Source organism: Salvelinus alpinus, chromosome 13 (assembly GCF_045679555.1).
Source record: "Salvelinus alpinus chromosome 13, SLU_Salpinus.1, whole genome shotgun sequence".
Taxonomy (NCBI): domain Eukaryota; kingdom Metazoa; phylum Chordata; class Actinopteri; order Salmoniformes; family Salmonidae; genus Salvelinus; species Salvelinus alpinus.
The window spans coordinates 57,736,252-57,762,436 of NC_092098.1; the positions used below are offsets into that span (position 1 = coordinate 57,736,252).

The 26,185-nt window shown below is 43.9% G+C and overlaps 1 protein-coding gene across 5 annotated transcripts in view; it reads right to left on the reverse strand.

Moving 5' to 3' along the window:
- Positions 1–11,951: 11,951 nt before the first annotated feature.
- The window catches only part of LOC139537971 (large neutral amino acids transporter small subunit 4-like), a 60,655-nt gene continuing 46,421 nt past the window's right edge, over positions 11,952–26,185 (reverse strand). For 2 of the 5 annotated variants that reach the window (XM_071339893.1, XM_071339892.1), the window contains 3 exons: positions 17,411–17,484; positions 17,092–17,215; positions 11,952–13,556 (listed from right to left, as the gene is read on the reverse strand). In XM_071339893.1, the coding sequence (XP_071195994.1) occupies positions 13,395–13,556; positions 17,092–17,215; positions 17,411–17,484 (360 nt within the window). In that variant the 3' untranslated portion in view covers positions 11,952–13,394. The remainder of the gene's footprint in view (positions 13,557–17,091; positions 17,216–17,410; positions 17,485–26,185) is intronic. The other 3 variants (XR_011667646.1, XR_011667644.1, XR_011667645.1) reach the window with 3 other exon arrangements.

The following is a 26,185-nucleotide window of genomic DNA, read 5'->3' on the forward strand; positions in this document are numbered from 1 at the left end:
TTGTTTATTTTTAATCTTTTGCCTTTTGGTAGACCGTCATTGTAAATAAGAATTTGTTCTTAACTAACTTGCCTAGTTTTTTTTAAACATGCTCTATTGTAACACTAAGACTCTGTCGTCATCTTGTGGCCGACTCATGCTAGTACACCTTTATTATGACACCCAGCCAGCTATATCAAATAAAACATCTAATCACATTGTATTTGTCAGATGCTTCATAAACAACCGGTGTGGACTAACAGTGAAACGCTTACTGACGGGCCCTTCCCAACAATGCAAAGAGAAGAATAGAGAAATAACAGAAAAACACAAGGAATAAATACACAATCAGTAACGATAACTTGGCAATATACACGGGGTAGCAGTATTGAGTCCATGTACGAGGTAGTTGAGGTAGATATCACTACATGATTAAAAGAATGTGGACACCTGCTCGTTGAACATCTCATTCCAAAATCATGGGCATTAATATAGAGTTGGTCCCCCGTTGCTGCTACAACAGCCTCCACTCTTCTGGGAAGGCTTTCCACTAGATGTTGGAACATTGCTGCTATAACATCCTCCACTCTTCTGGGAAGGCTTTCTACTAGATGTTGGAACATTGCTGCTATAACAGCCTCCACTCCTCTGGGAAGGCTTTCCACTAGATGTTGGAACATTGCTGCTATAACAGCCTCCACTCTTCTGGGAAGGCTTTCCACTAGATGTTGGAACATTGTTGCAGGGACTTGCTTTCATTTAGTCAGAAGAGCATTAGTGAGGTCGGGCACTGATGTTGGGCGATTAGGCCTGGCTCGCAGTTGGCACTCCAATTCATCCCAAAGGTGATCGATGGAGTTGAGGTTAGGGCTATGTGCAGGACAGTCAAGTTCTTCCACACCGATCTCGACAAAACATTAATGTATAGACCTCACTTTGTGCACGGGGGCATTGTCATGCCAAAACAGGAAAGGGCCTTCCCCAAACTGTTGCCACAAAGTTGGAAGCACAAAATCGTCTGGAATGTCTAGAATGTCATTGTATGCTGTAGCGTTAAGATTTCCCTTCACTGGAACTAAAGGGCCCAAACCATGAAAAACAACCCCAGACCATTATTCCTCCTCTGGTTTGCCACCGAGGACAAACAATTATTACGCGCTTCAGCACTCGGCGGTCCCATTCTGTGAGCTTGGGTGGCCTACCACTTCACAGCTGAGCCGTTGTTGCTCCTAGATGTTTCCACTTCACAGTAACAGCATTTACAGTTGACCTGGGCAGCTCTAGCAGGGAAGAAATTTGACGAACTGACTTGTTGGAAATGTGGCATTCCATGACGGTGACACGTTGAAAGTCACTGAGCTCTTCAGTAAGGCCATTCTACTGCTAATGTTTGTCTATGGAGATTGCATGGCGGTGTGCTCTATTTTATACACCTGTCAGTACCTGTGGCTGAAATAGTCGAATCTATTAATTTGAAGGTGTGTCCACATACTTTTGTATATGGTGTATGTACTTATACAGTGCCTTTGGTAAGTATTCAGACCACTTGACTTTTTGATCAAATAAAACATCGGCAATCTACACACAATACCGCATAATGACAAAGCGAAAACTGTTTTTGAACAGAAATACCTTTACAGAAAGATTCAGACCCTTTGATATGAGACTCGAAATTGAGCTCAGGTGCATCCTGTTTCCATTGATCATCCTGGAGATAATTCTACAACTTGATTGGAGTCCACATGTTGTACATTCAATTGATTGGACATGATTTGGAAAGGCATACACCTGTCTATATAAGGTCCCACAGTTGACAGTGCATGTCAGAGCAAAATCCAAGCCATGAGCTCGAAGGAATTGTCCGTAGAGCTCTGAGACAGGATTGTGTCGAGGCACAGATCTGGGGAAGGGTACCAAAACATTTCTGCAGCATTGAAGGTCCCCAAGAACACTGACTTCCATCATTCTTAAATGGAAGGAGTTTGGAACCCCCAAGACTCATGCTAGAACTGGCCCCCCACCAAACTGAGCAATGTGGGAGAAGGTCCTTTGTCAGGGAGGTGACCAAGAACCCGAAGGGCTCCAGAGTTCCAGAGTTCCTCTGTGGAGATGGGAGAACTTTCCAGAAGGACAACCATCTCTGCAGCACTCCACCAATCAGGCCTTTATGGTAGAGTGGCCAGACGGAAGCCACTCCTCAGTAAAAGGCACATGACAGCCCGCTTGGAGTTTGCAAAAAGACTCTGAAAGTGTTTTAGACCATGAGAAACAAGATTCTCTAGTCTGATGAAACCAAGATTGGCCTGAATGTCAAGTGTCACATCTGGAGGAAACATGGCACCATCCCTACGGTTAAGCATGGTGGTGGTAGCATCATGTTGTGGGGATGTTTTTCAGCAGCAGTGACTGGGAAAGTAGTCAGGGTCGAGGCAAAGATGATGAGCAAAGTACAGAGAGGTCCTTGATGAAAACCTGCTCCAGAGCACTCAGGACCTCAGGCTGGGGCGAAGGTTCACCATCCAACAGGACAACGACCCTAGGCACACATGCAGGTGTGCCAAGCTTGTAGCGTCATACCCCAAAAGACTCGTGTCTGTAATCGCTGCCAAAGGTGCTTCAACAAAGTACTGAGTAAAGGGTCTGAATACTTATGTAAATTGTATACAGTGGGGCAAAAAAGTATTTAGTCAGCCACCAATTGTGCAAGTTCTCCCACTTAAAAAGATGAGAGGCATGTAATTTTCATCATAGGTACACTTCAACTATGACAGACAAAATGAGAAAAAAAAATCCAGAAAATCACATTGTAGGATTCTTTATGAATTTATTTGCAAATTATGGTGGAAAATAAGTATTTGGTCACCTACAAACAAGCAACTGGCTGGAGGGGGCAGAACATCTGTTCATTGTGTGGACGGACCACAAGAACCTGGAATATCTTCGCACTGCCAAGCGGTTCAGTTCCAGGCAAGCTAGATGGGCCCTGCTTTTCACCCGTTTCAGCTTCTCTCTCTCATACCAACCCGGATCCTAGAATGTCAAGCCGGATGTGCTGTCGCCCCGCCATAGCCCCACGGCTACAACACCAAAACCCAAGACCATCCTTCCCACCTCGTGCCTGGCGACGGCACTCAGCTAGGGGATAGGGAAGCAGGATCGTGAGGTGAAGCGTTCCCAGCTGAACCCACTGGAGAACCCAGATAACCGGATGTTTGTGCCTGACACGGTCCACTCCTCGGTCCTGGAGTGGGCCCACTCCTCCAGGCTTGCCTGCCACCCGAGCTCTCGTCGGACCATGGCCTTTATGCAACAACGCTTTTGGCGCCCTACCATGATTCCTGACGTCTCCGTGTTCGTCTGTGCGCAGAACAAGACTCCTCGACAAGCTCCGACTGGTCTCCTTCAACCTTTGCTTGTCCCTCACCGTCCCTGGTCTCACAAAGCCCCGGACTTTGTCACGGGTCTCCCCCGTTTGATGGCAACACCGCCATCCTGACAGTAGTGGATCGGTTTTCCAAAGCCGCTCACTTCATTCCTCTTGGAGCAGCACGTCTTCCGGATCCATGGACCCTCAGTAGACCTCCGACCGGGATCCTCAGTAGACCTCCGACCGGGATCCTCAGTAGACCTCCGACCGGGATCCTCAGTAGACCTCCGACCGGGATCCTCAGTAGACCTCCGACCGGGATCCTCAGTAGACCTCCGACCGGGATCCTCAGTAGACCTCCGACCGGGATCCTCAGTAGACCTCCGACCGGGATCCTCAGTAGACCTCCGACCGGGATCCTCAGTAGACCTCCGACCGGGATCCTCAGTAGACCTCCGACCGGGATCCTCAGTAGACCTCCGACCGGGATCCTCAGTAGACCTCCGACCGGGATCCTCAGTAGACCTCCGACCGGGATCCTCAGTAGACCTCCGACCGGGATCCTCAGTAGACCTCCGACCGGGATCCTCAGTAGACCTCCGACCGGGATCCTCAGTAGACCTCCGACCGGGATCCTCAGTAGACCTCCGACCGGGATCCTCAGTAGACCTCCGACCGGGATCCTCAGTAGACCTCCGACCGGGATCCTCAGTAGACCTCCGACCGGGATCCTCAGTAGACCTCCGACCGGGATCCTCAGTAGACCTCCGACCGGGATCCTCAGTAGACCTCCGACCGGGATCCTCAGTAGACCTCCGACCGGGATCCTCAGTAGACCTCCGACCGGGATCCTCAGTAGACCTCCGACCGGGATCCTCAGTTCTTGTCTCAGTTTAGGAAGGTGTTCTGCACACTCATTCGGTCGTCGTCAAGCCTGTCCTCCGGGTTCCACCCCTAGTCCAATGGCCAGACGGCGCGAGCCAACCAAGACTTGGAAACAACTTTTCGCTGCCTGGGGTGGCCTTTCCCTCCAGTTCTCTGCGGTCATTGGACTGGAACTAATTGCAAAAATCACTGAAGCTGGAGTCTTATATCTCCCTCACTAACTCTAAGCAACAGCTATCAGAGCAGCTTACGGATCATTGCACCTGTACACAGCCCATCTGTAAATAGCCCACCCAACTACCTCATCCCCATATTGTTATTTATTTTTTGCTCCTTTGCACCTCAGTATCTCTACTTGCACATTCATCTTCTGCACATCTATCACCCCAGTGTTTATTTGCTAAATTGTCATTATTTCGCCACTATGGCCTGTTGCAAATGCAGAGGCCTTTGAAGACCTCTCCCTCTATGCAGAGGTCATTACAATACAGTACCTCCTGGATTCATCTCTATTTTGAACTTCAATTGTAAATTACCTCAATAAGACACAATATCGTTGCTTTGATCATGTCAGAGGATATCCTCCTCGCGTTCTCCAAAATACAACAGCTGTAAGAAATTGTATAAGATACTGGTAACTTGTTTTAACCACTTCTCAACATAAGCTATTCTTGGCACAACATGCACCCATCCCCTCTACTTTGTCAGACCCACACACACATCCCCACTACTTTGTCAGACCCACACACCCATCCCCTCTACTTTGTCAGACCCACACACCCATCCCCTCTACTTTGTCAGACCCACACACCCATCCCCTCTACTTTGTCAGACCCACACACACATCCCCTCTACTTTGTCAGACCCACACACATATCCCCTCCCCCATGAATAGGGCCTGTGAAAACAAACGCACATGCAGGATGCCTTTGGATGTGACTAGGACAAAGAACTGTGTGAAAAGCCAATGGAATGTCGACATCAGGCCGAACAGGACTACCCACGACCCAGATCGACCAATCGGAAGGCCAGACGACAAGATCAACCTACTTTGCTTGTTGCCTATATAATCTGTATGAACTGCTTAGAGCGCTCTTCTCCGAAGATTCCATAAGAATTAGACAGAAAGGGGCCGTGCACGTTTTTGCCTGATATCTTTACACTTAAATAAAACGGCCTTATTATACAAATATCCACCTCGTCCTATGTCTCCACTTGGTCTCCTGTCTCAAGTAAACGTTTTATCAACACAGCCACAGGACAACTTTGTTTGGAAGTCATAAAGGACCATTCGACGAAACTGAAGAGATATAGCTAGCTAACGACCTCCTTTTCCACGAGGGAAAAAAAACGGTGGAAAGAGACTTTCTAGCTACGTTAGCTAGCTAGCTAGCTGGGATTTTCTATATGGAATCTGCCTCCTGAAAATAGCTTCTCCCAAGTGGATGTGACACCTACTCCCGTTGTCTGCTGCACTGCTGCTTGGAAGCTAACAGGAGGGCCACAACCAGGCAAATTACGGCACATAACAACAGTGGTGTGCAAAACAGAACACACAACTCGTCGGTCCTTGTCACGGATGGGCTGTTACAACAGACGACCACACCGGGCTGTTACAACAGACGGCCACACCGGGCTGTTACAACAGACGACCGCACCGGGCTGTTACAACAGACGACCGCACCGTGCTGTTACAACAGACGACCACACCGGGCTGTTACAACAGACGACCACACCGGGCTGTTACAACAGACGACCACACCGTGCTGTTACAACAGACGACCACACCGGGCTGTTACAACAGACGACCACACCGGGCTGTTACAACAGACGACCACACCGGGCTGTTACAACAGACGACCACACCGGGCTGTTACAACAGACGACCACACCGGGCTGTTACAACAGACGACCACACCGGGCTGTTACAACAGACGACCACACCGGGCTGTTACAACAGACGACCACACCGGGCTGTTACAACAGACGACCACACCGGGCTGTTACAACAGACGACCCAGTTCCTACTTTCTGAGACAAGAAGAAGTGGCTCCAGTGGGCACACCATCACCAACACTGGACAATTGAGAAGTGGAAAATCATCGGCAGGTACTCCGAATCCCTGTTCCTTTTGTGTCATGCTGATGGCAGTGTCAGGATTTGGCGTAAGCAGCATGAGTCCATGGACCCATCCTACCTGGTGTCAACGGTACAGGCTGGTGGTGTATTGGTGTGAGGAACGTTTTCCTGGCACACGTTAGTTCCCTTGATACCGATTGAGCAACATTTGAAAGCCACACCTTGTAGAATCCATTCCCTGAAGAATTCAGGCTGTTCTGGTGGCTAAGCGGAGTCCGACCCGGTACTAGATGGGTGTACCTAATAAACTGGCCACTGAGGGTTTATATCTTATTCATCCAGATGGAAAAGTCGGGTTTAAATCAGATTTAAAACAGAATAATTATCACAAAATAAATAAACCAAGAAAAATCTTTGGAATCTTTAAAAACAAAAGTGAAACATAAAAAAGGTGTTTAGTAGTTAAGGATTAATAATCATCATCATTACATATCAAGCCTATGATGTGACATGCCATGTTTAATTAAAAAACCTAGACAAGGAGAACAAATAAGATATTTCCTTAATTTCTTGAAGTCCATGATCAGATTAGATTGAAGAGATTGATCACCACGAAAATATAGAGAAACCTAAAGCAGAAGACCTGATGAGATATTCAGGATAATGCCTGACAGGGTAGAGGTCAGAGGTTAAAGTGTTGCGTTTCTCTGTGCGCTCCAGACTGATCCCAACATTGTAATTATAAATCCCTAATCATCAACGATTTAACCATAAATCGATACAAGTATTAGTACTTCTACCTTTATGTCTGTCAATAATGGTATACTATCATTTACAACAACACATAAATATATACATCTATCTCTATGTAAAATAACAGACAGCAGCATAGAAGTGGCATGACAGAACAGAATAGAAGAGACCTGTGGCCGTTCCACATTCAAACCCTCAACCCCATTGGTGCTACGTCCCAATTGGCACCCTAGTCTCTACATAGTGAACTGCTTTAAGTAGTTATATATGAAAACTGCTTTAAGTAGTTATGCAGGAAAACTGCTTTAAGTGGTTATATATGAAAACTGCTTTAAGTAGTTATGTAGGAAAACTGCTTTAAGTAGCTATATATGAAAACTGCTTTAAGTAGTTATATATGAAAACTTCTTTAAGTAGTTATATAGGAAAACTGCTTTAAGTGGTTATTCAGGAAAACTGCTTTAAGTGGTTATTCAGGAAAACTGCTTTAAGTAGTTATATAGGAAAACTGCTTTAAGTAGTTATATAGGAAAACTGCTTTAAGTAGTTATATAGGAAAACTGCTTTAAGTAGTTATATATGAAAACTGCTTTAAGTAGTTATATAGGAAAACTGCTTTAAGTAGGTATATATGAAAACTGCTTTAAGTAGTTATATATGAAAACTTCTTTAAGTAGTTATATAGGAAAACTGCTTTAAGTGGTTATGTAGGAAAACTGCTTTAAGTAGTTATATAGGAAAACTGCTTTAAGTAGTTATGTAGGAAAACTGCTTTAAGTGGTTATTCAGGAAAACTGCTTTAAGTAGTTATATAGGAAAACTGCTTTAAGTAGTTATATAGGAAAACTGCTTTAAGTGGTTATATAGGAAAACTGCTTTAAGTAGTTATATAGGAAAACTGCTTTAAGTGGTTATATAGGAAAACTGCTTTAAGTAGTTATATAGGAAAACTGCTTTAAGTAGTTATATAGGAAAACTGCTTTAAGTGGTTATTCAGGAAAACTGCTTTAAGTAGTTATATAGGAAAACTGCTTTAAGTAGTTATATAGGAAAACTGCTTTAAGTGGTTATATAGGAAAACTGCTTTAAGTGGTTATTCAGGAAAACTGCTTTAAGAAGTTATATAGGAAAACTGCTTTAAGTGGTTATATAGGAAAACTGCTTTAAGTAGTTATATAGGAAAACTGCTTTAAGTGGTTATTCAGGAAAACTGCTTTAAGTGGTTATTCAGGAAAACTGCTTTAAGTAGTTATATAGGAAAACTGCTTTAAGTAGTTATATAGGAAAACTGCTTTAAGTGGTTATATAGGAAAACTGCTTTAAGTAGTTATATAGGAAAACTGCTTTAAGTGGTTATTCAGGAAAACTGCTTTAAGTGGTTATTCAGGAAAACTGCTTTAAGTAGTTATATAGGAAAACTGCTTTAAGTAGTTATATAGGAAAACTGCTTTAAGTGGTTATATAGGAAAACTGCTTTAAGTGGTTATATAGGAAAACTACTTTAAGTAGTTATATAGGAAAACTGCTTTAAGTAGTTATGTAGGAAAACTGCTTTAAGTGGTTATATAGGAAAACTGCTTTAAGTAGTTATATAGGAAAACTGCTTTAAGTGGTTATTCAGGAAAACTGCTTTAAGTGGTTATTCAGGAAAACTGCTTTAAGTAGTTATATAGGAAAACTGCTTTAAGTAGTTATATAGGAAAACTGCTTTAAGTGGTTATATAGGAAAACTGCTTTAAGTGGTTATATAGGAAAACTACTTTAAGTAGTTATATAGGAAAACTGCTTTAAGTAGTTATGTAGGAAAACTGCTTTAAGTGGTTATATAGGAAAACTGCTTTAAGTAGTTATATAGGAAAACTGATTTAAGTGGTTATTCAGGAAAACTGCTTTAAGTGGTTATTCAGGAAAACTGCTTTAAGTAGTTATATAGGAAAACTGCTTTAAGTAGTTATATAGGAAAACTGCTTTACGTGGTTATATAGGAAAACTGCTTTAAGTGGTTATTCAGGAAAACTGCTTTAAGTGGTTATTCAGGAAAACTGCTTTAAGTAGTTATATAGGAAAACTGCTTTAAGTGGTTATATAGGAAAACTACTTTAAGTAGTTATATAGGAAAACTGCTTTAAGTAGTTATGTAGGAAAACTGCTTTAAGTAGTTACAGTGGGGAGAACAAGTATTTGATACACTGCCGATTTTGCAGGTTTTCCTACTTACAAAGCATGTAGAGGTCTGTAATTTTTATCATAGGTACACTTCAACTATGAGAGACGGAATCTAAAACAAAAATCCAGAAAATCACATTTTCTTCGTGTCGTTGTCATGCTGGAAGACCCAGCCACGACCCATCTTCAATGCTCTTACTGAGGGAAGGAGGTTGTTGGCCAAGATCTCGCGATACATGGCCCCATCCATCCTCCCCTCAATACGGTGCAGTCGTCCTGTCCCCTTTGCAGAAAAGCATCCCCAAAGAATGATGTTTCCACCTCCATGCTTCACGGTTGGGATGGTGTTCTTGGGGTTGTACTCATACTTCTTCTTCCTCCAAACACGGCGAGTGGAGTTAGACCAAAAAGCTCTATTTTTGTCTCATCAGACCACATGACCTTCTCCCATTCCTCCTCTGGATCATCCAGATGGTCATTGGCAAACTTCAGACAGGCCTGGACATGCACTGGCTTAAGCAGGGGGACCTTGCGTGCGCTGCAGGATTTTAATCCATGACGGCGTAGTGTGTTACTAATGGTTTTCTTTGAGACTGTGGTCCCAGCTCTCTTCAGGTCATTGACCAGGTCCTGCCGTGTAGTTCTGGGCTGATCCCTCACCTTCCTCATGATCATTGATGCCCCACGAGGTGAAATCTTGCATGGAGCCCCAGACCGAGGGTGATTGACCGTCATCTTGAACTTCTTCCATTTTCTAATAATTGCGCCAACAGTTGTTTCCTTCTCACCAAGCTGCTTGCCTATTGTCCTGTAGCCCATCCCAGCCTTGTGCAGGTCTACAATTTTATCCCTGATGTCCTTACACAGCTCTCTGGTCTTGGCCATTGTGGAGAGGTTGGAATCTGTTTGATTGTGTGTGGACAGGTGTCTTTTATACAGGTAACGAGTTCAAACAGGTGCAGTTAATACAGGTAATGAGTGGAGAACAGGAGGGCTTCTTAAAGAAAAACTAACAGGTCTGTGAGAGCCGGAATTCTTACTGGTTGGTAGGTGATCAAATACTTATGTCATGCAATAAAATGCAAATTAATTATTTAAAAATCATACAATGTGATTTTCTGGATTTTTGTTTTAGATTCCGTCTCTCACAGTTGAAGTGTACCTATGATAAAAATTACAGACCTCTACATGCTTTGTAAGTAGGAAAACCTGCAAAATCGGCAGTGTATCAAATACTTGTTCTCCCCACTGTATGTAGGAAAACTGCTTTATGTAGTTATATAGGAAAACTACTATAAGTAGTTATATAGGAAAACGGGTGCCATTTGGGACATACAATATTAACCTTGAGAAAAATGTAGTACCATTATTTTAGGATCAGAGCTGAATGCATAATTTCAGACCTAATCATAGTTCTCACATATTTAACCATATCATTATAAAACCTAATCATAGTTCTCACATATTTAACCATATCATTATAAAACCTAATCATAGCTCTCAACCTCATTGGGCTAGGGGGCAGTATTTTGACATCCGCATGAAAAGCGTGCCCAAAGTAAACTGCCTGTTACTCAGGCCTCGAAGCTAGGATATGCATATAATTGATAGATTTGGATAGAAAACACTCTAAAGTTTCTAAAACGGTTAAAATAATGTCTGTGAGTATACCAGAACTGATATGGCAGGAGAAACCCCGAGGACAAACCATCCCAAAAAAAACTATTTCGGGCCTACCACTGGCGGTCACTTTTATTATAAGGCAAAAACCTCCCAGATTGCAGTTCCTAGGGCTTCCACTAGATGTCAACAGTCTTTAGAAAGAGTTTCAGGCTGGTTTTTGGGAAAATGAGCCAGAAACTGTAGTTTTTCTAGTTTCCATGCGCATGGAGGAAAGCGCGTTCTTTGTTATTTATCTCCGGTAATGAACATACTATTCTTCGTCTTAAATTGTATCATTTATTTGCATATTAGGGTACCTGAGGTTTGATTATAAACGTTGTTTGACCTGTTTGGAGAAGTTTATTGGTAACGTTTGGGATTCATTTTGTAAGCATTTTGAAGGAGGGAAACCGGTGGATTTTTATGTTTTTATGGATATATAGAAGGACGATATCAAACAAAAGGACCATTTGTGATGTAACTGGGACCTTTTGGAGTGCCAACAGAAGAAGATCTTCAAAGGTAAGGCATTTATTATATCGCTATTTCTGACTTTCGTGTCGCACCTGCCTGGTTGAAAAATGTTTTTCATGGTTTTGTATGCGGGGCGCTGTCCTCAGATAATTGCATAGTGTGCTTTCGCTGTAAAGCCTTTTTGAAATCTGACACAGCGGTTGGATTAACAAGAAGTTAAGCTTTATTTTGATGTATTACACATGTATTTTCATGAATGTTAAATATTTATATTTCTGTAGTTTGAATTTCGCGCTCTGCTATTTCACCGGATGTTGTCGAGGTGGGTCGCTACCATATCTTTATGAAGCTCAGCTGGTTGATCAGGTGAAAATAAACAAATAAAAGAACCAGAGAATAAATAGCAGTGATGGATGAATAGATGTTTGGTGGTAGTTGGTAGTTGGTCTCCATGGTGGCTGGTGGTGGATGAGGTGTGTTTGTGTCAGGTAGTTACCAACTCTAGAACACCTCCCACCATGTCTGTCACCATGGTTAACAAACATAGAACACCTCCCCTGTAAGGACAGACGCTGGGAGACGAGAGGCAAGTACAGGGAGTGAACATTTAATGGATAACAGACAAGAAACAAACAAGGACAGTGTCTGGACAGGGGAAAACATAGCAACAATAATGCTGACACGGGGAATAAACTGAGGAGCAGACAGATATAGAGGGGCAATCAACAAAGTAATGGAGTCCAGGTGAGTCCAATATTGCGCAGATGAACACAATGATGGTGACAGGTGTGCGTAATGGTGGGCCGCCTGGCGCCAGAGAGAGGGAGCAGGATCAGGCGTGACACCCCCATTGTCTGTCACCATGGTTACCAACTGTAGAACACCCCCCACCCCATGGTCCTCAAACCTAGAACACCTCCCACCCTGTCTGTCACCATGGTTACCAACTGTAGAAAACCTCCCACCCGGTCTGTCACCATGGTCCTCAATCCTAGAACACCTCCTACCCTGTCTGTCACCATGGTTACCAACCCTAAAACACTTCCAACTGTCTGTCACCATGGTTACCAACTGTAGAACACCATCCAATGTCTGTCACCATGGTTACCAACTGTAGAACACCTCCCACCCTGTCTGTCACCATGGTTACCAACCCTGAACTCCTCCCAGAGCATCATCTACAAACTCAGGAGTGCATCCGTCTTAAGATAGCTAGGTGGGACAACCAGGCATAGGATGTAATTTCAGAGCTATGTGAGAAATTAGAAAATGAGAGAGGAGAGGAGAAGAGAGGAAAGGAGAAGAGAGGAAAGGAGAAGAGAGAAGAAGAGAAGAGAGGAGAAGAGAAGAGGGGAGAGGAGGGGAGAAGAGATGAGAAGAGAGGAGAGGAAAGGAGAAGAGAGGAGAAGAGAAGAGAACATGAGAGGAGAACTGAGGAGAACATGAGAGGAGAACTGAGAGGAGAACATGAGAGGAGAACATGAGAGGAGAACATGAGAGGAGAACATGAGAGGAGAACTGAGAGGAGAACTGAGAGGAGAACATGAGAGGAGAACATGAGAGGAGAACATGAGAGGAGAACATGAGAGGAGAACATGAGAGGAGAACTGAGAGGAGAACTGAGAGGAGAACATGAGAGGAGAACATGAGAGGAGAACTGAGAGGAGAACATGAGAGGAGAACATGAGAGGAGAACATGAGAGGAGAACATGAGAGGAGAACATGAGAGGAGAACTGAGAGGAGAAGAAGAAGTGGGGGGGCTGATGACCCTTTCCTTTCACAGTCTCTCCCTCTCTCCCTCTCTCCCTCTCTCGTTCTTGTTCTTATTCAGTCCTTAGTGTTTGTCCAAGGTAGTATGTTTTCATGACAAGAGGAGAAGTTCTTACATGGGTCTCTTCAAAAGTCTGTGTGTGTGTACGTATGTGTGTGTGTGGGCGTGTATATATCTGTGTGTCCTCTGCAGATTCAAAGTAGAGCAACACTCTTCTCCCTCCCATCTCCTCCCACCTTCCTCCCTCTCTCCCCTCTCTAGACGAAAGCTTCAGGTTTGCTAGACCCGTTGATCTTGAGGTATATCTTGGAGTCCTGGTCTCTGTCCTGTATCCGGCGGTGCAGTGTGCGTCTGAAACACACCAGGTACAGAGGCAGCAGGAAGCCCAGCATACTGACCCCCAACAGGCCTACATTCACCTAGAGCACCATGGGAAATAGAGTTCACTTTAGTTACAATAAGACTTTCGGACCACAATCTTATTACATTCGCCCAGAGCAACAAATAATTTGCTTACACCCCAACCTAAGATTATCAAAAGCCTTGCTATAAAATCTTAGACAACCCAAAGATTCCTAGATGCCCTTCCAGACTTCCTCCACCTACCCAAGAATGTCGGAGTACAAAAATCAGTTAACCACCTAACTGAAAATCTAAACTTAACCTTGCATAATACCTAGATGCAGTCGCACCTCTAAAAACTGTCATTAGAAACGTGCTCCCTAGTATACAGAAAATAAACGAGCCCTAAAGCTTCCAGAATTATTTTACGGAAATGGCGCTCCACCAAATCGGAAGTCATCCGACTAGCTTAGAAAGAGAGTACAATGCAATATCAAAAATAGAAACAACTTCTTCTCTTTAAATATGCAGACTCCTCTTCCCAACTAAACTACTGAAGGAGCTACTTCCTGTGCTTGGTCCTCCTCTGTTGATCATATCCTCTGGATACCAAACTCACAACCAGAGGATGTGGCAGTAATAAAGCCTCTCCGGAAAAAGCCTCTTGATCCGGTAAAAAAAAAAAAAGATTGGCCTATATCAAATCTCTTCTCAATTTTTTTTGAAAAAGCTGTTGCTCAGCAACTCTCTGCCTTCCTGAAGACTGGTTTTAGACACCATCATAGTACTGAGTCTGCACTCGTGAAGGTGGTAAATGACCTTTTAATGGCATCAGACCACGGCTCTGCATCTGTCCTCATGCTCCTAGACCTTAATGCTGCTTTTGACAACACATTCTTTTGGAGATTAGAAACCCTAATTGGTCTAAACGGACAAGTTCTTTCCTGGTTTAGATCTTATCTGTCGGAAAGAGACAAGTTCGTCTCTGTGGATGGTTTGTCTCCTTACAAATCAATTGTACGTGTTACGGATACAGGTATCCTGTGTGTATTTGTTTTCTCTCCTTCTGCCCTAGTCACAGGTGGCAGTCACGAGTCGCCAATCAGTCGCCAATCTGAAGACACACCTGCTCCTTTTCCCTTACCCAATCACATCCTTTCCCTTGGTTTAAGAGAAACCCAATCAGTTGTCTCTGGAGCGATCTCTCTTTTGTTTTTGTGCCTACATCTCACATTGTCCGTTATCATGTGAGTATGTATTGCTGTGGTGTATGACTGTTTGTTTGTTGGTGGGAAAAGGGGATACCAAGCCAAGTCGCCCATGGGCCTACATTAACCGTAGGAAAACTTTGTCTAAGTACCCTAGTTAGAACTGGGCGGACCACCCACTGAATTTTATTGGTTAGTTAGCTAGCTGTTCTTGAAGCAGGCAAGACTAGCTTAGGTTTAAAAAAGCATTTATTAGTTCTTTCCTTTCCAGAGATGCTAGTTCTCGGTCCCAAGAAACAAAGAGATCTGCTGTCAGATCTGGCAATGAGTCTAGATGGTTCTACAATCATCTCAAATAAAACTGTGAAGGACCTCGGCGTTACTCTGGACCCTGATCTCTCTTTTGAGGAACATACTGTATAAGAAAATATTTCAAAAGCAGCCTTTTTCCATCTTCGTAACATTCAAAAAATCTGAAATTTTTCGGCAAAATATTCTTGTAGATAAGCTAATTCATGTTTTGGTCACTTCAAGATTAGACTACAAAAAATGCTCTACTTTCCGGCTACCCGGATAAAGCACTAAATAAACTTCAGTTAGTGCTAAATACGGCTGCTAGAATCCTGACTAGAACCAAAACATTTGATCACATTACTCCAGTGCTAGCCTCCCTACACTGGCTTCCTGTTAAGGCAAGGGCCGATTTCAAGGTTTTACTGCTAACCTACAAAGCATTACATGGGCTTGCTCCTACCTATCTCTCCGATTTGGTCCTGCCATACATACCGACACGTACGCTACGGTCACAAGACGCAGGCCTCCTTATTGTCCCTAGAATTTCTAAGCAAACAGCTGGAGGCAGGGCTTTCTCCTATAGAGCTCCATTTTTAGGGAATGGTCTGCCTACCCATGTGAGAGACGCAGACTCGGTCTCAACCTTTAAGTCTTTACTGAAGACTCATCTCTTCAGTAGGTCCTATGAGTGCAGTCTGGGCCAGGGGTGCGAAGGTGAACAGCAATGCACTGGAGTGATGAACCACCCTTGCTGTCTCTGCCTGGCCGGTTCCCCTCTCTCCACTGGGATTCTCTGCCTCTAACCCTGTTACAGGGGCTGAGTCACTGGATTGCTCTCTCTCTCTCATGCCATCCCTAGGAAGGGTGCATCACGTCGTCCCAGGCTTTTCTTCTGCGATACTCGACCTGAGTGGATTGAGTTACTGACTTGATATTCCTTCCTGTTCTCATGCTCGAGCAGAGGGGGAGATCTTTGTGGACTATACTCAGCCTGGTCTCAGAGTAGTAAGTTAGTGGTCTGTTGATATCCCTCTAGTGGTGTGGGGACTATACTCAGCCTTGTCTAAGGGTAGTAAGTTGGTGGTCTGTTGATATCCCTCTAGTGGTGTGGGGACTATACTCAGCCTTGTCTAAGGGTAGTAAGTTGGTGGTCTGTTGATATCCCTCTAGTGGTGTGGGGACTATACTCAGCCTTGTCTAAGGGTAGTAAGTTGGTGGTCTGTTGATATCCCTCTAGTGGTGTGGGGGCTGTGCTTTGACAAAGTGGGTGGGGTTAATCCTGCCTGGTTGGCCCAGTCCAGGTGGTATCGTCGGACAGGGCCACAGTGTCCTCCGACCCCCTTTGTCTCAGTCTCCAGTATCTGCTGCAATAGTCTATGTGCCGGGGGGGCTGGGGTCAGTCTGTCCTATCTGGTATAATTCTCCTGTCTTATCTGGTGTCCTGGGTGATCTTAGGTATGCTCCCTCTAATGCCCCCCCCCCCCCCCCCCTACCTGGCCTGACGACTCCTTGCTGCCCCCAGTCCACCTGGTTGTGCTGCTGATCCAGATTCTGCTGTTCTGCCTGCGGCTATGGAACCCTGACCTGTTCACTGGTCGTGTTACCTGTTACCACTAACCTGCTGTTTCGACTCTCTCTCTCTCGCGCCTGCTGTCTTGACCTCAATGCTCGGCTATGAAAAGCCAACTGACATTTACTCCTGAGGTGCTGACCTGTTGCACACTCTACAACCACTGTGATTATTATTTGACCCTGCTGGTCATTTATGAATGTTTGAACATCTTGAAGAACATTCTGGCCTTAATGGCCATGTCCTCTCCAACCAGCACAGCCAGAAGAGGACTGGCCACCCCTCAGAGCCTGGTTCCTCTCTAGGTTTCTTCTTAGGTTCCTGCCTTTCTAGGGAGTTTTTCCTAGCCACTATGATTCTACACCTGCATTGCTTGCTGTTTGGGGTTTTAGGCTGGGTTTCTGTACAGCACTTTATGACATATGCTGATGTAAAAATGTATTTTTAAAGACATTTGATTGATCGTGTTCTGCATGTGTGTGTGCGCTGTGTGTGCGCGCTGTGTGTGTGCTTGAGTGCACTGTGTGTGTGTATCCTCACCCAGAGTGGGTCTCCCTTCAGAGGGCCCATCATGGCCATGAAGAGCGGCTGCTGGAAGAGAGCAAACAGAGCAGACACCAGAGACTGCATCCCTGTCAGACTGCCAAACTGAGACGACGGGTACCTAGAGAGAGAATACAATCCATTTACAGCTTTCATGTAATACCAGGAACTCTCTGTCTCTCTCTCCGTCTCTCTCTCTCATTATTATTACCTAGGTGTTTGGGTCTCTCTCTCTCTCTCACTCACTCACACTCTCTCTCACACTCACACACACACACAAACACACACACCCTCCCAGGGTGATGCCAGTACTCACACAGCAGCGTAGAGACCTCCGGTTGCAGAGTGGATGAACCCTCTCACAACAGTGTGGAGGACAAATGACAGGATCTGAGGAGAGGAGGAACACATCAGATGACAATTCAGTCAGTCACCAGCTCTGCAGGAGGGCCTAGGGCAAGGGACCTTAAACATTTTTTTCATAATGTTATTGTGGCCCTGAATATGATTCATAATGTTGTTTTATCCCTGAATATGATTCATAATGTTGTTGTGGCCCTGAATATGATTCATAATGTTGTTGTGGCCCTGAATGATTCATAATGTTGTTGTGGCCCTGAATATGATTCATAATGTTGTTTTAGCCCTGAATATGATTCATAATGTTGTTTTATCCCTGAATATGATTCATAATGTTGTTGTAGCCCTGAATATGATTCATAATGTTGTTGTAGCCCTGAATATGATTCATAATGTTGTTGTAGCCCTGAATATGATTCATAATGTTGTTGTGGCCCTGAATATGATTCATAATGTTGTTGTAGCCCTGAATATGATTCATAATGTTGTTGTAGCCCTGAATATGATTCATAATGTTGTTGTGGCCCTGAATGATTCATAATGTTGTTGTGGCCCTGAATATGATTCATAATGTTGTTGTGGCCCTGAATATGATTCATAATGTTGTTTTATCCCTGAATATGATTCATAATGTTGTTTTGGCCCTGAATATGATTCATAATGTTGTTTTATCCCTGAATATGATTCATAATGTTGTTGTGGCCATGAATACGATTCATAATGCTGTTGTGTTATCCATAATATTTATGTATTTAAACTTTTTTTTCACATTTTTAAACATTCCATTTATGGGGCGATACATTTAGGTGAGTTTTTTTCTCGCCTGAGTAGCCTCGTTTCACTGCCAAAAATAAAATTCAACCATCCAGTGTTCAGCGAAATAACACTTCAATGTCAAATACAGGAAGCCTAGTCAAATAATTAACGTCCAATCACATTAACCATTACTCTCTTGTGGGAATTCGACTAACGGTCCATTTGTAGCCAAACGTAGCTGCTGCTCATGTTGGTATCTGTACTGATGGAGCAAAAGCCATGACAGGGAGACATAGTGGGGTGGTAACGTGCGTGCAAGCAGTTGCTCCCGACGCCACTTGGGTACACTGCAGCATCCACCGAGAGGCTCTTGCTGCCAAGGGAAGTCCTGACAGCTTGAAAGACGTTTTGGACACTACAGTGAAAATGGTTCACTTTGTTAAAGCAAGTTCCCTGAACTCTTGTGTATTTTCTGCACTATGCAATGATATGGGCAGCGACCATGTAACGCTTTTACAACATACCTGGTTATCAAGGGGCAAAGTATTGACATGCTTTTTTGATTTGAGAGAAGAGCTTAAAGTTTTCTTTACTGACCATAATTTTCACTTGTCTGACCGCTTGCATGATGATGAGTTTCTCACATGACTGCCCTATCTGGGTGATGTTTTTTCTCACCTGAATGATCTGAATCTAGGATTACAGGGACTCTCCGCAACTATATTCAATGTGCGGGACAAAATTGAGGCTATGATTAAGAAGTTGGAGCTCTTCTCTGTCTGCATTATCAAGGACAACACACAGGTCTTTCCATCATTGTATGATTGTTTGTGTGCAAATGAACTCAAGCTTATGGACAATGTCAAATGTGATATAGCGAAGCACCTGATTGAGTTGGGTGCGCAATTACGCAGGTACTTCCCCGAAACGGAAGACACAAACAACTGGATTCGTTATCCCTTTCATGCCCTGCCTCCAGTCCACTTACCGATATCTGAACAAGAGAGCCTCATCGAGTGTGTGTGGCAGGCTTACAAAAAACAAAATTTGAGGGTACACTGACCCTGGTGCTAGAGGGGGTACACAGCTGGAGGTCTAATGTTTGAAGGAGTACGGGACTATAAAAAGTTTGGGAACCACTGTTCTAGGGTATAAAGTGCTAGGTTATAAAGTTCTAGGGTATAAAGTGCTAGGGTATAAGGTTCTAGGGTATAAAGTGCTAGGGCATAAAGTGCTAGGGTATAAGGTTCTAGGGTATAAAGTACTAGGGTATAAAGAGCTAGGGTATACAGTGTTAGGGTATAAGGTTCTAGGGTATAAAGTGCTAGGGTATAAAGTGCTGGGGTATAAAGTGCTAGGGTATAAAGTGCTAGGGTATAAATTGCTAGGGTATAAAGTGCTGGGGTATAAAGTGCTAGGGTATAAGGTTCTAGGGTATAAAGTGCTAGGCTATAAAGTGCTAGGGTATAAGGTTCTAGGGTATAAAGTGCTAGGGTATAAAGTGCTGGGGTATAAAGTGCTAGGGTATAAAGTGCTAGGGTATAAATTGCTAGGGTATAAAGTGCTGGGGTATAAAGTGCTAGGGTATAAGGTTCTAGGGTATAAAGTGCTAGGGTATAAGGTGCTAGGGTATAAGGTGCTAGGGTATAAAGTGCTAGGGTATAAAGTGATAGGGTATAAATTGCTAGGGTATAAATTGCTAGGGTATAAAGTGCTAGGGTATGAGGTGCTAGGGTATAAGGTTCTAGGGTATAAGGTGCTAGGGTATAAGGTGCTCAGGTATTAAGTGCTAGGGTATAAGGTGCTAGGTGCTAGGGTATAAGGTGCTAGGTATACGGTGCTCAGGTATTAAGTGCTAGGGTATAAGGTGCTCAGGTATAAGGTGCTAGGGTATAAGGTGCTAGGGTATACGGTGCTAGGATATAAGGTGCTCAGGCATAAGGTGCTAGGGTATAAGGTGGTAGGGCATAAAGTGCTAGGGTATAAAGTGCTAGGGTATACGGTGCTAGGGTATAAAGTGCTAGGGTATAAGGTTCTAGGGTATACATTGCTAGGGTATAAAGTGCTAGGGTATAAAGTGCTAGGGTATACGGTGCTAGGGTATAAAGTGCTAGGGTATAAGGTTCTAGGGTATACATTGCTAGGGTATAAGGTGCTAGGGTATAAAGTGCTAGGGTATAAAGTGCTAGGGTATAAAGTGCTAGGGTATAAAGTGCTAGGGTATAAGGTGCTAGGGTATAAGGTGCTAGGGTATAAATTGCTAGGGTATAAAGTGCTAGGGTATACGGTTCTAGGGTATAAATTGCTAGGGTATAAGGTGCTCAGGTATAAGGTGCTCAGGTATAAGGTGCTAGGGTATAAGGTGCTAGGGTATAAGGTGCTAGGGTATAAAGTGCTAGGGTATAAGGTGCTCAGGTATAAGGTGCTAGGGTATAAAGTGCTAGGGTATAAAGTGCTAGGGTATAAGGTTCTAGGGTATAAATTGCTAGAGTATAAAGTGCTAGGGTATAAGGTGCTAGGGTATAAAGTGCTAGGGTATAAAGTGCTAGGGTATAAGGTTCTAGGGTATAAGGTGCTCAGGTATTAAGTGCTAGGGTATAAGGTGCTAGGGTATAAGGTGCTAGGGTATAAGGTGCTCAGGTATAAGGTGCTAGGGTATAAGGTGCTAGGGCATAAAGTGCAAGGGTATAAGGTGCTAGGGTATAAGGTGCTCAGGTATAAGGTGCTAGGGTATACGGTTCTAGGGTATAAGGTGCTCAGGTATTAAGTGCTAGGGTATAAGGTGCTAGGGTATAAGGTGCTCAGGTATAAGGTGCTCAGGTATTAAGTGCTAGGGTATAAGGTGCTAGGGTATAAAGTGCTAGGGTATAAGGTGCTCAGGTATAAGGTGCTAGGGTATAAGGTGCTAGGGTATAAGGTGCTCAGGTATAAGGTGCTAGGGTATAAGGTGCTAGGGTATAAGGTGCTAGGGTATAAGGTGCTCAGGTATTAAGTGCTAGGGTATAAGGTGCTAGGGTATAAGGTGCTCAGGTATAAGGTGCTAGGGTATAAGGTGCTCAGGTATAAGGTGCTAGGGTATAAAGTGCTAGGGCATAAAGTGCTAGGGTATAAGGTGCTAGGGTATAAGGTGCTCAGGTATAAGGTGCTAGGGTATAAAGTGCTAGGGTATAAAGTGCTAGGGTATAAGGTTCTAGGGTATAAATTGCTAGGGTATAAAGTGCTAGGGTATACGGTGCTAGGGTATAAGGTTCTAGGGTATAAAGTGCTAGGGTATAAGGTTCTAGGGTATAAATTGCTAGGGTATAAGGTGCTAGGGTATAAGGTTCTAGGGTATAAAGTGCTAGGGTATAAGGTTCTAGGGTATAAATTACTAGGGTATAAAGTGCTAGGGTATAAGGTTCTAGGGTATAAAGTGCTAGGGTATAAAGTGATAGGGTATAAATTGCTAGGGTATAAGGTGCTAGGGTATAAGGTGCTCAGGTATAAAGTGCTAGGGTATAAGGTGCTAGGGTATAAGGTGCTAGGGTATAAGGTGCTCAGGTATAAGGTGCTAGGGTATAAAATGCTTGGGTATAAGTTGCTCAGGTATTAAGTGCTAGGGTATAAGGTGCTAGGGTATAAGGTGCTAGGGTATAAGGTGCTCAGGTATAAGGTGCTAGGGTATAAGGTGCTAGGGTATAAGGTGCTAGGGTATTAGGTGCTCAGGTATTAAGTGCTAGGGTATAAGGTGCTAGGGTATAAGATGCTCAGGTATAAGGTGCTAGGGCATAAGGTGCTAGGGCATAAAGTGCTAGGGTATAAGGTGCTAGGGTATAAGGTACTAGGGTATAAGGTGCTCAGGTATAAGGTGCTAGGGTATAAGGTGCTAGGGTATAAGGTGCTCAGGTATAAGGTGCTAGGGCATAAAGTGCTAGGGTATAAGGTTCTAGGGTATAAAGTACTAGGGTATAAAGTGCTAGGGTATAAGGTGCTAGGGTATAAGGTGCTAGGGTATAAGGTGCTAGGGTATAAGGTGCTAGGGTATAAGGTGCTCAGGTATTAAGTGCTAGGGTATAAGGTGCTCAGGTATAAAGTGCTAGGGTATAAGGTGCTAGGGTATAAGGTGCTAGGGTATTAAGTGCTAGGGTATAAAGTGCTAGGGTATAAGGTGCTCGGGTATAAGGTGCTCAGGTATAAGGTGCTCGGGTATAAGGTGCCTGGGTATAAGGTGCTAGGGTATAAGGTGCTAGGGTATAAGGTGCTAGGGTATAAGGTGCTAGGGTATAAGGTGCTAGGGTATAAGGTGCTAGGGTATAAGGTGCTAGGGTATAAGGTGCTAGGGTATAAGGTGCTAGGGTATAAGGTGCTAGGGTATAAAGTGCTAGGGTATAAGGTGCTAGGGTATAAGGTGCTAGGGTATAAGGTGCTCAGGTTTTAAGTGCTAGGGTATAAGGTGCTCAGGTATAAGGTGCTAGGGTATAAAGTGCTAGGGTATAAGGTGCTAGGGTATAAGGTGCTAAGGTATAAAGTGCTAGGGTATAAAGTGCTAGGGTATAAGGTGCTAGGGTATAAGGTGCTAGGGTATAAAGGTCTAGGGTATAAGGTGCTAGGGTATAAGGTGCTAGGTTATAAAGTGCTAGGGTATAAGGTGCTAGGGTATAAGGTGCTAGGGTATAAAGTGCTAGGGTATAAGGTGCTAGGGTATAAGGTGCTAGGGTATAAAGTGCTAGGGTATAAGGTGCTAGGTTATAAAGTGCTAGGGTATAAGGTGCTAGGGTATAAGGTGCTAGGTTATAAAGTGCTAGGGTATAAGGTGCTAGGGTATAAGGTGCTAGGGTATAAGGTGCTAGGTTATAAAGTGCTAGGGTATAAGGTGCTAGGGTATAAGGTGCTAGGGTATAAGGTGCTAGGGTATAAGGTGCTAGGGTATAAAGTGCTAGGGTATAAGGTGCTAGGGTATAAGGTGCTAGGGTATAAAGTGCTAGGGTATAAGGTGCTAGGGTATAAAGTGCTAGGGTATAAGGTGCTAGGTTATAAAGTGCTAGGGTATAAGGTGCTAGGGTATAAGGTGCTAGGGTATAAGGTGCTAGGGTATAAGGTGCTCAGGTATAAGGTGCTAGGGTATAAGGTGCTAGGGTATAAGGTGCTAGGGTATAAGGTGCTCAGGTATTAAGTGCTAGGGTATAAGGTGCTAGGGTATAAGATGCTCAGGTATAAGGTGCTAGGGCATAAGGTGCTAGGGCATAAAGTGCTAGGGTATAAGGTGCTAGGGTATAAGGTACTAGGGTATAAGGTGCTCAGGTATAAGGTGCTAGGGTATAAGGTGCTAGGGTATAAGGTGCTCAGGTATAAGGTGCTAGGGCATAAAGTGCTAGGGTATAAGGTTCTAGGGTATAAAGTACTAGGGTATAAAGTGCTAGGGTATAAGGTGCTAGGGTATACGGTGCTAGGGTATAAGGTGCTAGGGTATAAGGTGCTCAGGTATTAAGTGCTAGGGTATAAGGTGCTCAGGTATAAAGTGCTAGGGTATAAGGTGCTAGGGTATAAGGTGCTAGGGTATTAAGTGCTAGGGTATAAAGTGCTAGGGTATAAGGTGCTCGGGTATAAGGTGCTCAGGTATAAGGTGCTCGGGTATAAGGTGCCTGGGTATAAGGTGCTAGGGTATAAGGTGCTAGGGTATAAGGTGCTAGGGTATAAGGTGCTAGGGTATAAGGTGCTAGGGTATAAGGTGCTAGGGTATAAGGTGCTAGGGTATAAGGTGCTAGGGTATAAGGTGCTAGGGTATAAAGTGCTAGGGTATAAGGTGCTAGGGTATAAGGTGCTAGGGTATAAGGTGCTCAGGTTTTAAGTGCTAGGGTATAAGGTGCTCAGGTATAAGGTGCTAGGGTATAAAGTGCTAGGGTATAAGGTGCTAGGGTATAAGGTGCTAAGGTATAAAGTGCTAGGGTATAAAGTGCTAGGGTATAAGGTGCTAGGGTATAAGGTGCTAGGGTATAAAGGTCTAGGGTATAAGGTGCTAGGGTATAAGGTGCTAGGTTATAAAGTGCTAGGGTATAAGGTGCTAGGGTATAAGGTGCTAGGGTATAAGGTGCTAGGGTATAAAGTGCTAGGGTATAAGGTGCTAGGGTATAAGGTGCTAGGGTATAAGGTGCTCAGGTTTTAAGTGCTAGGGTATAAGGTGCTCAGGTATAAGGTGCTAGGGTATAAAGTGCTAGGGTATAAGGTGCTAGGGTATAAGGTGCTAAGGTATAAAGTGCTAGGGTATAAAGTGCTAGGGTATAAGGTGCTAGGGTATAAAGGTCTAGGGTATAAGGTGCTAGGGTATAAGGTGCTAGGTTATAAAGTGCTAGGGTATAAGGTGCTAGGGTATAAGGTGCTAGGGTATAAAGTGCTAGGGTATAAGGTGCTAGGGTATAAGGTGCTAGGGTATAAAGTGCTAGGGTATAAGGTGCTAGGTTATAAAGTGCTAGGGTATAAGGTGCTAGGGTATAAGGTGCTAGGTTATAAAGTGCTAGGGTATAAGGTGCTAGGGTATAAGGTGCTAGGGTATAAGGTGCTAGGTTATAAAGTGCTAGGGTATAAGGTGCTAGGGTATAAGGTGCTAGGGTATAAGGTGCTAGGGTATAAGGTGCTAGGGTATAAAGTGCTAGGGTATAAGGTGCTAGGGTATAAGGTGCTAGGGTATAAAGTGCTAGGGTATAAGGTGCTAGGTTATAAAGTGCTAGGGTATAAGGTGCTAGGGTATAAAGTGCTAGGGTATAAGGTGCTAGGGTATAAGGTGCTAGGGTATAAGGTGCTAGGTTATAAAGTGCTAGGGTATAAGGTGCTAGGGTATAAGGTGCTAGGGTATAAGGTGCTAGGGTATAAGGTGCTAGGTTATAAAGTGCTAGGGTATAAGGTTCTAGGGTATAAGGTGCTAGGGTATAAAGTGCTAGGGTATAAGGTGCTAGGGTATAAGGTGCTAGGGTATAAGGTGCTAGGGTATAAGGTGCTAGGTTATAAAGTGCTAGGGTATAAGGTGCTAGGGTATAAGGTGCTAGGGTATAAGGTGCTAGGGTATAAAGTGCTAGGGTATAAGGTGCTAGGGTATAAGGTGCTAGGGTATAAGGTGCTAGGGTATAAGGTGCTAGGGTATAAGGTGCTCAGGTATTAAGTGCTAGGGTATAAGGTGCTCAGGTATAAAGTGCTAGGGTATAAGGTGCTAGGGTATAAGGTGCTAGGGTATTAAGTGCTAGGGTATAAAGTGCTAGGGTATAAGGTGCTCGGGTATAAGGTGCTCAGGTATAAGGTGCTAGGGTATAAGGTGCTAGGGTATAAGGTGCTAGGGTATAAGGTGCTAGGGTATAAGGTGCTAGGGTATAAAGTGCTAGGGTATAAGGTGCTAGGGTATAAGGTGCTAGGGTATAAGGTGCTAGGGTATAAGGTGCTCAGGTTTTAAGTGCTAGGGTATAAGGTGCTCAGGTATAAGGTGCTAGGGTATAAAGTGCTAGGGTATAAGGTGCTAGGGTATAAGGTGCTAAGGTATAAAGTGCTAGGGTATAAAGTGCTAGGGTATAAGGTGCTAGGGTATAAGGTGCTAGGGTATAAAGGTCTAGGGTATAAGGTGCTAGGGTATAAGGTGCTAGGTTATAAAGTGCTAGGGTATAAGGTGCTAGGGTATAAGGTGCTAGGGTATAAAGTGCTAGGGTATAAGGTGCTAGGGTATAAGGTGCTAGGGTATAAAGTGCTAGGGTATAAGGTGCTAGGTTATAAAGTGCTAGGGTATAAGGTGCTAGGGTATAAGGTGCTAGGTTATAAAGTGCTAGGGTATAAGGTGCTAGGGTATAAGGTGCTAGGGTATAAGGTGCTAGGGTATAAGGTGCTAGGTTATAAAGTGCTAGGGTATAAGGTGCTAGGGTATAAGGTGCTAGGGTATAAGGTGCTAGGGTATAAGGTGCTAGGGTATAAAGTGCTAGGGTATAAGGTGCTAGGGTATAAGGTGCTAGGGTATAAAGTG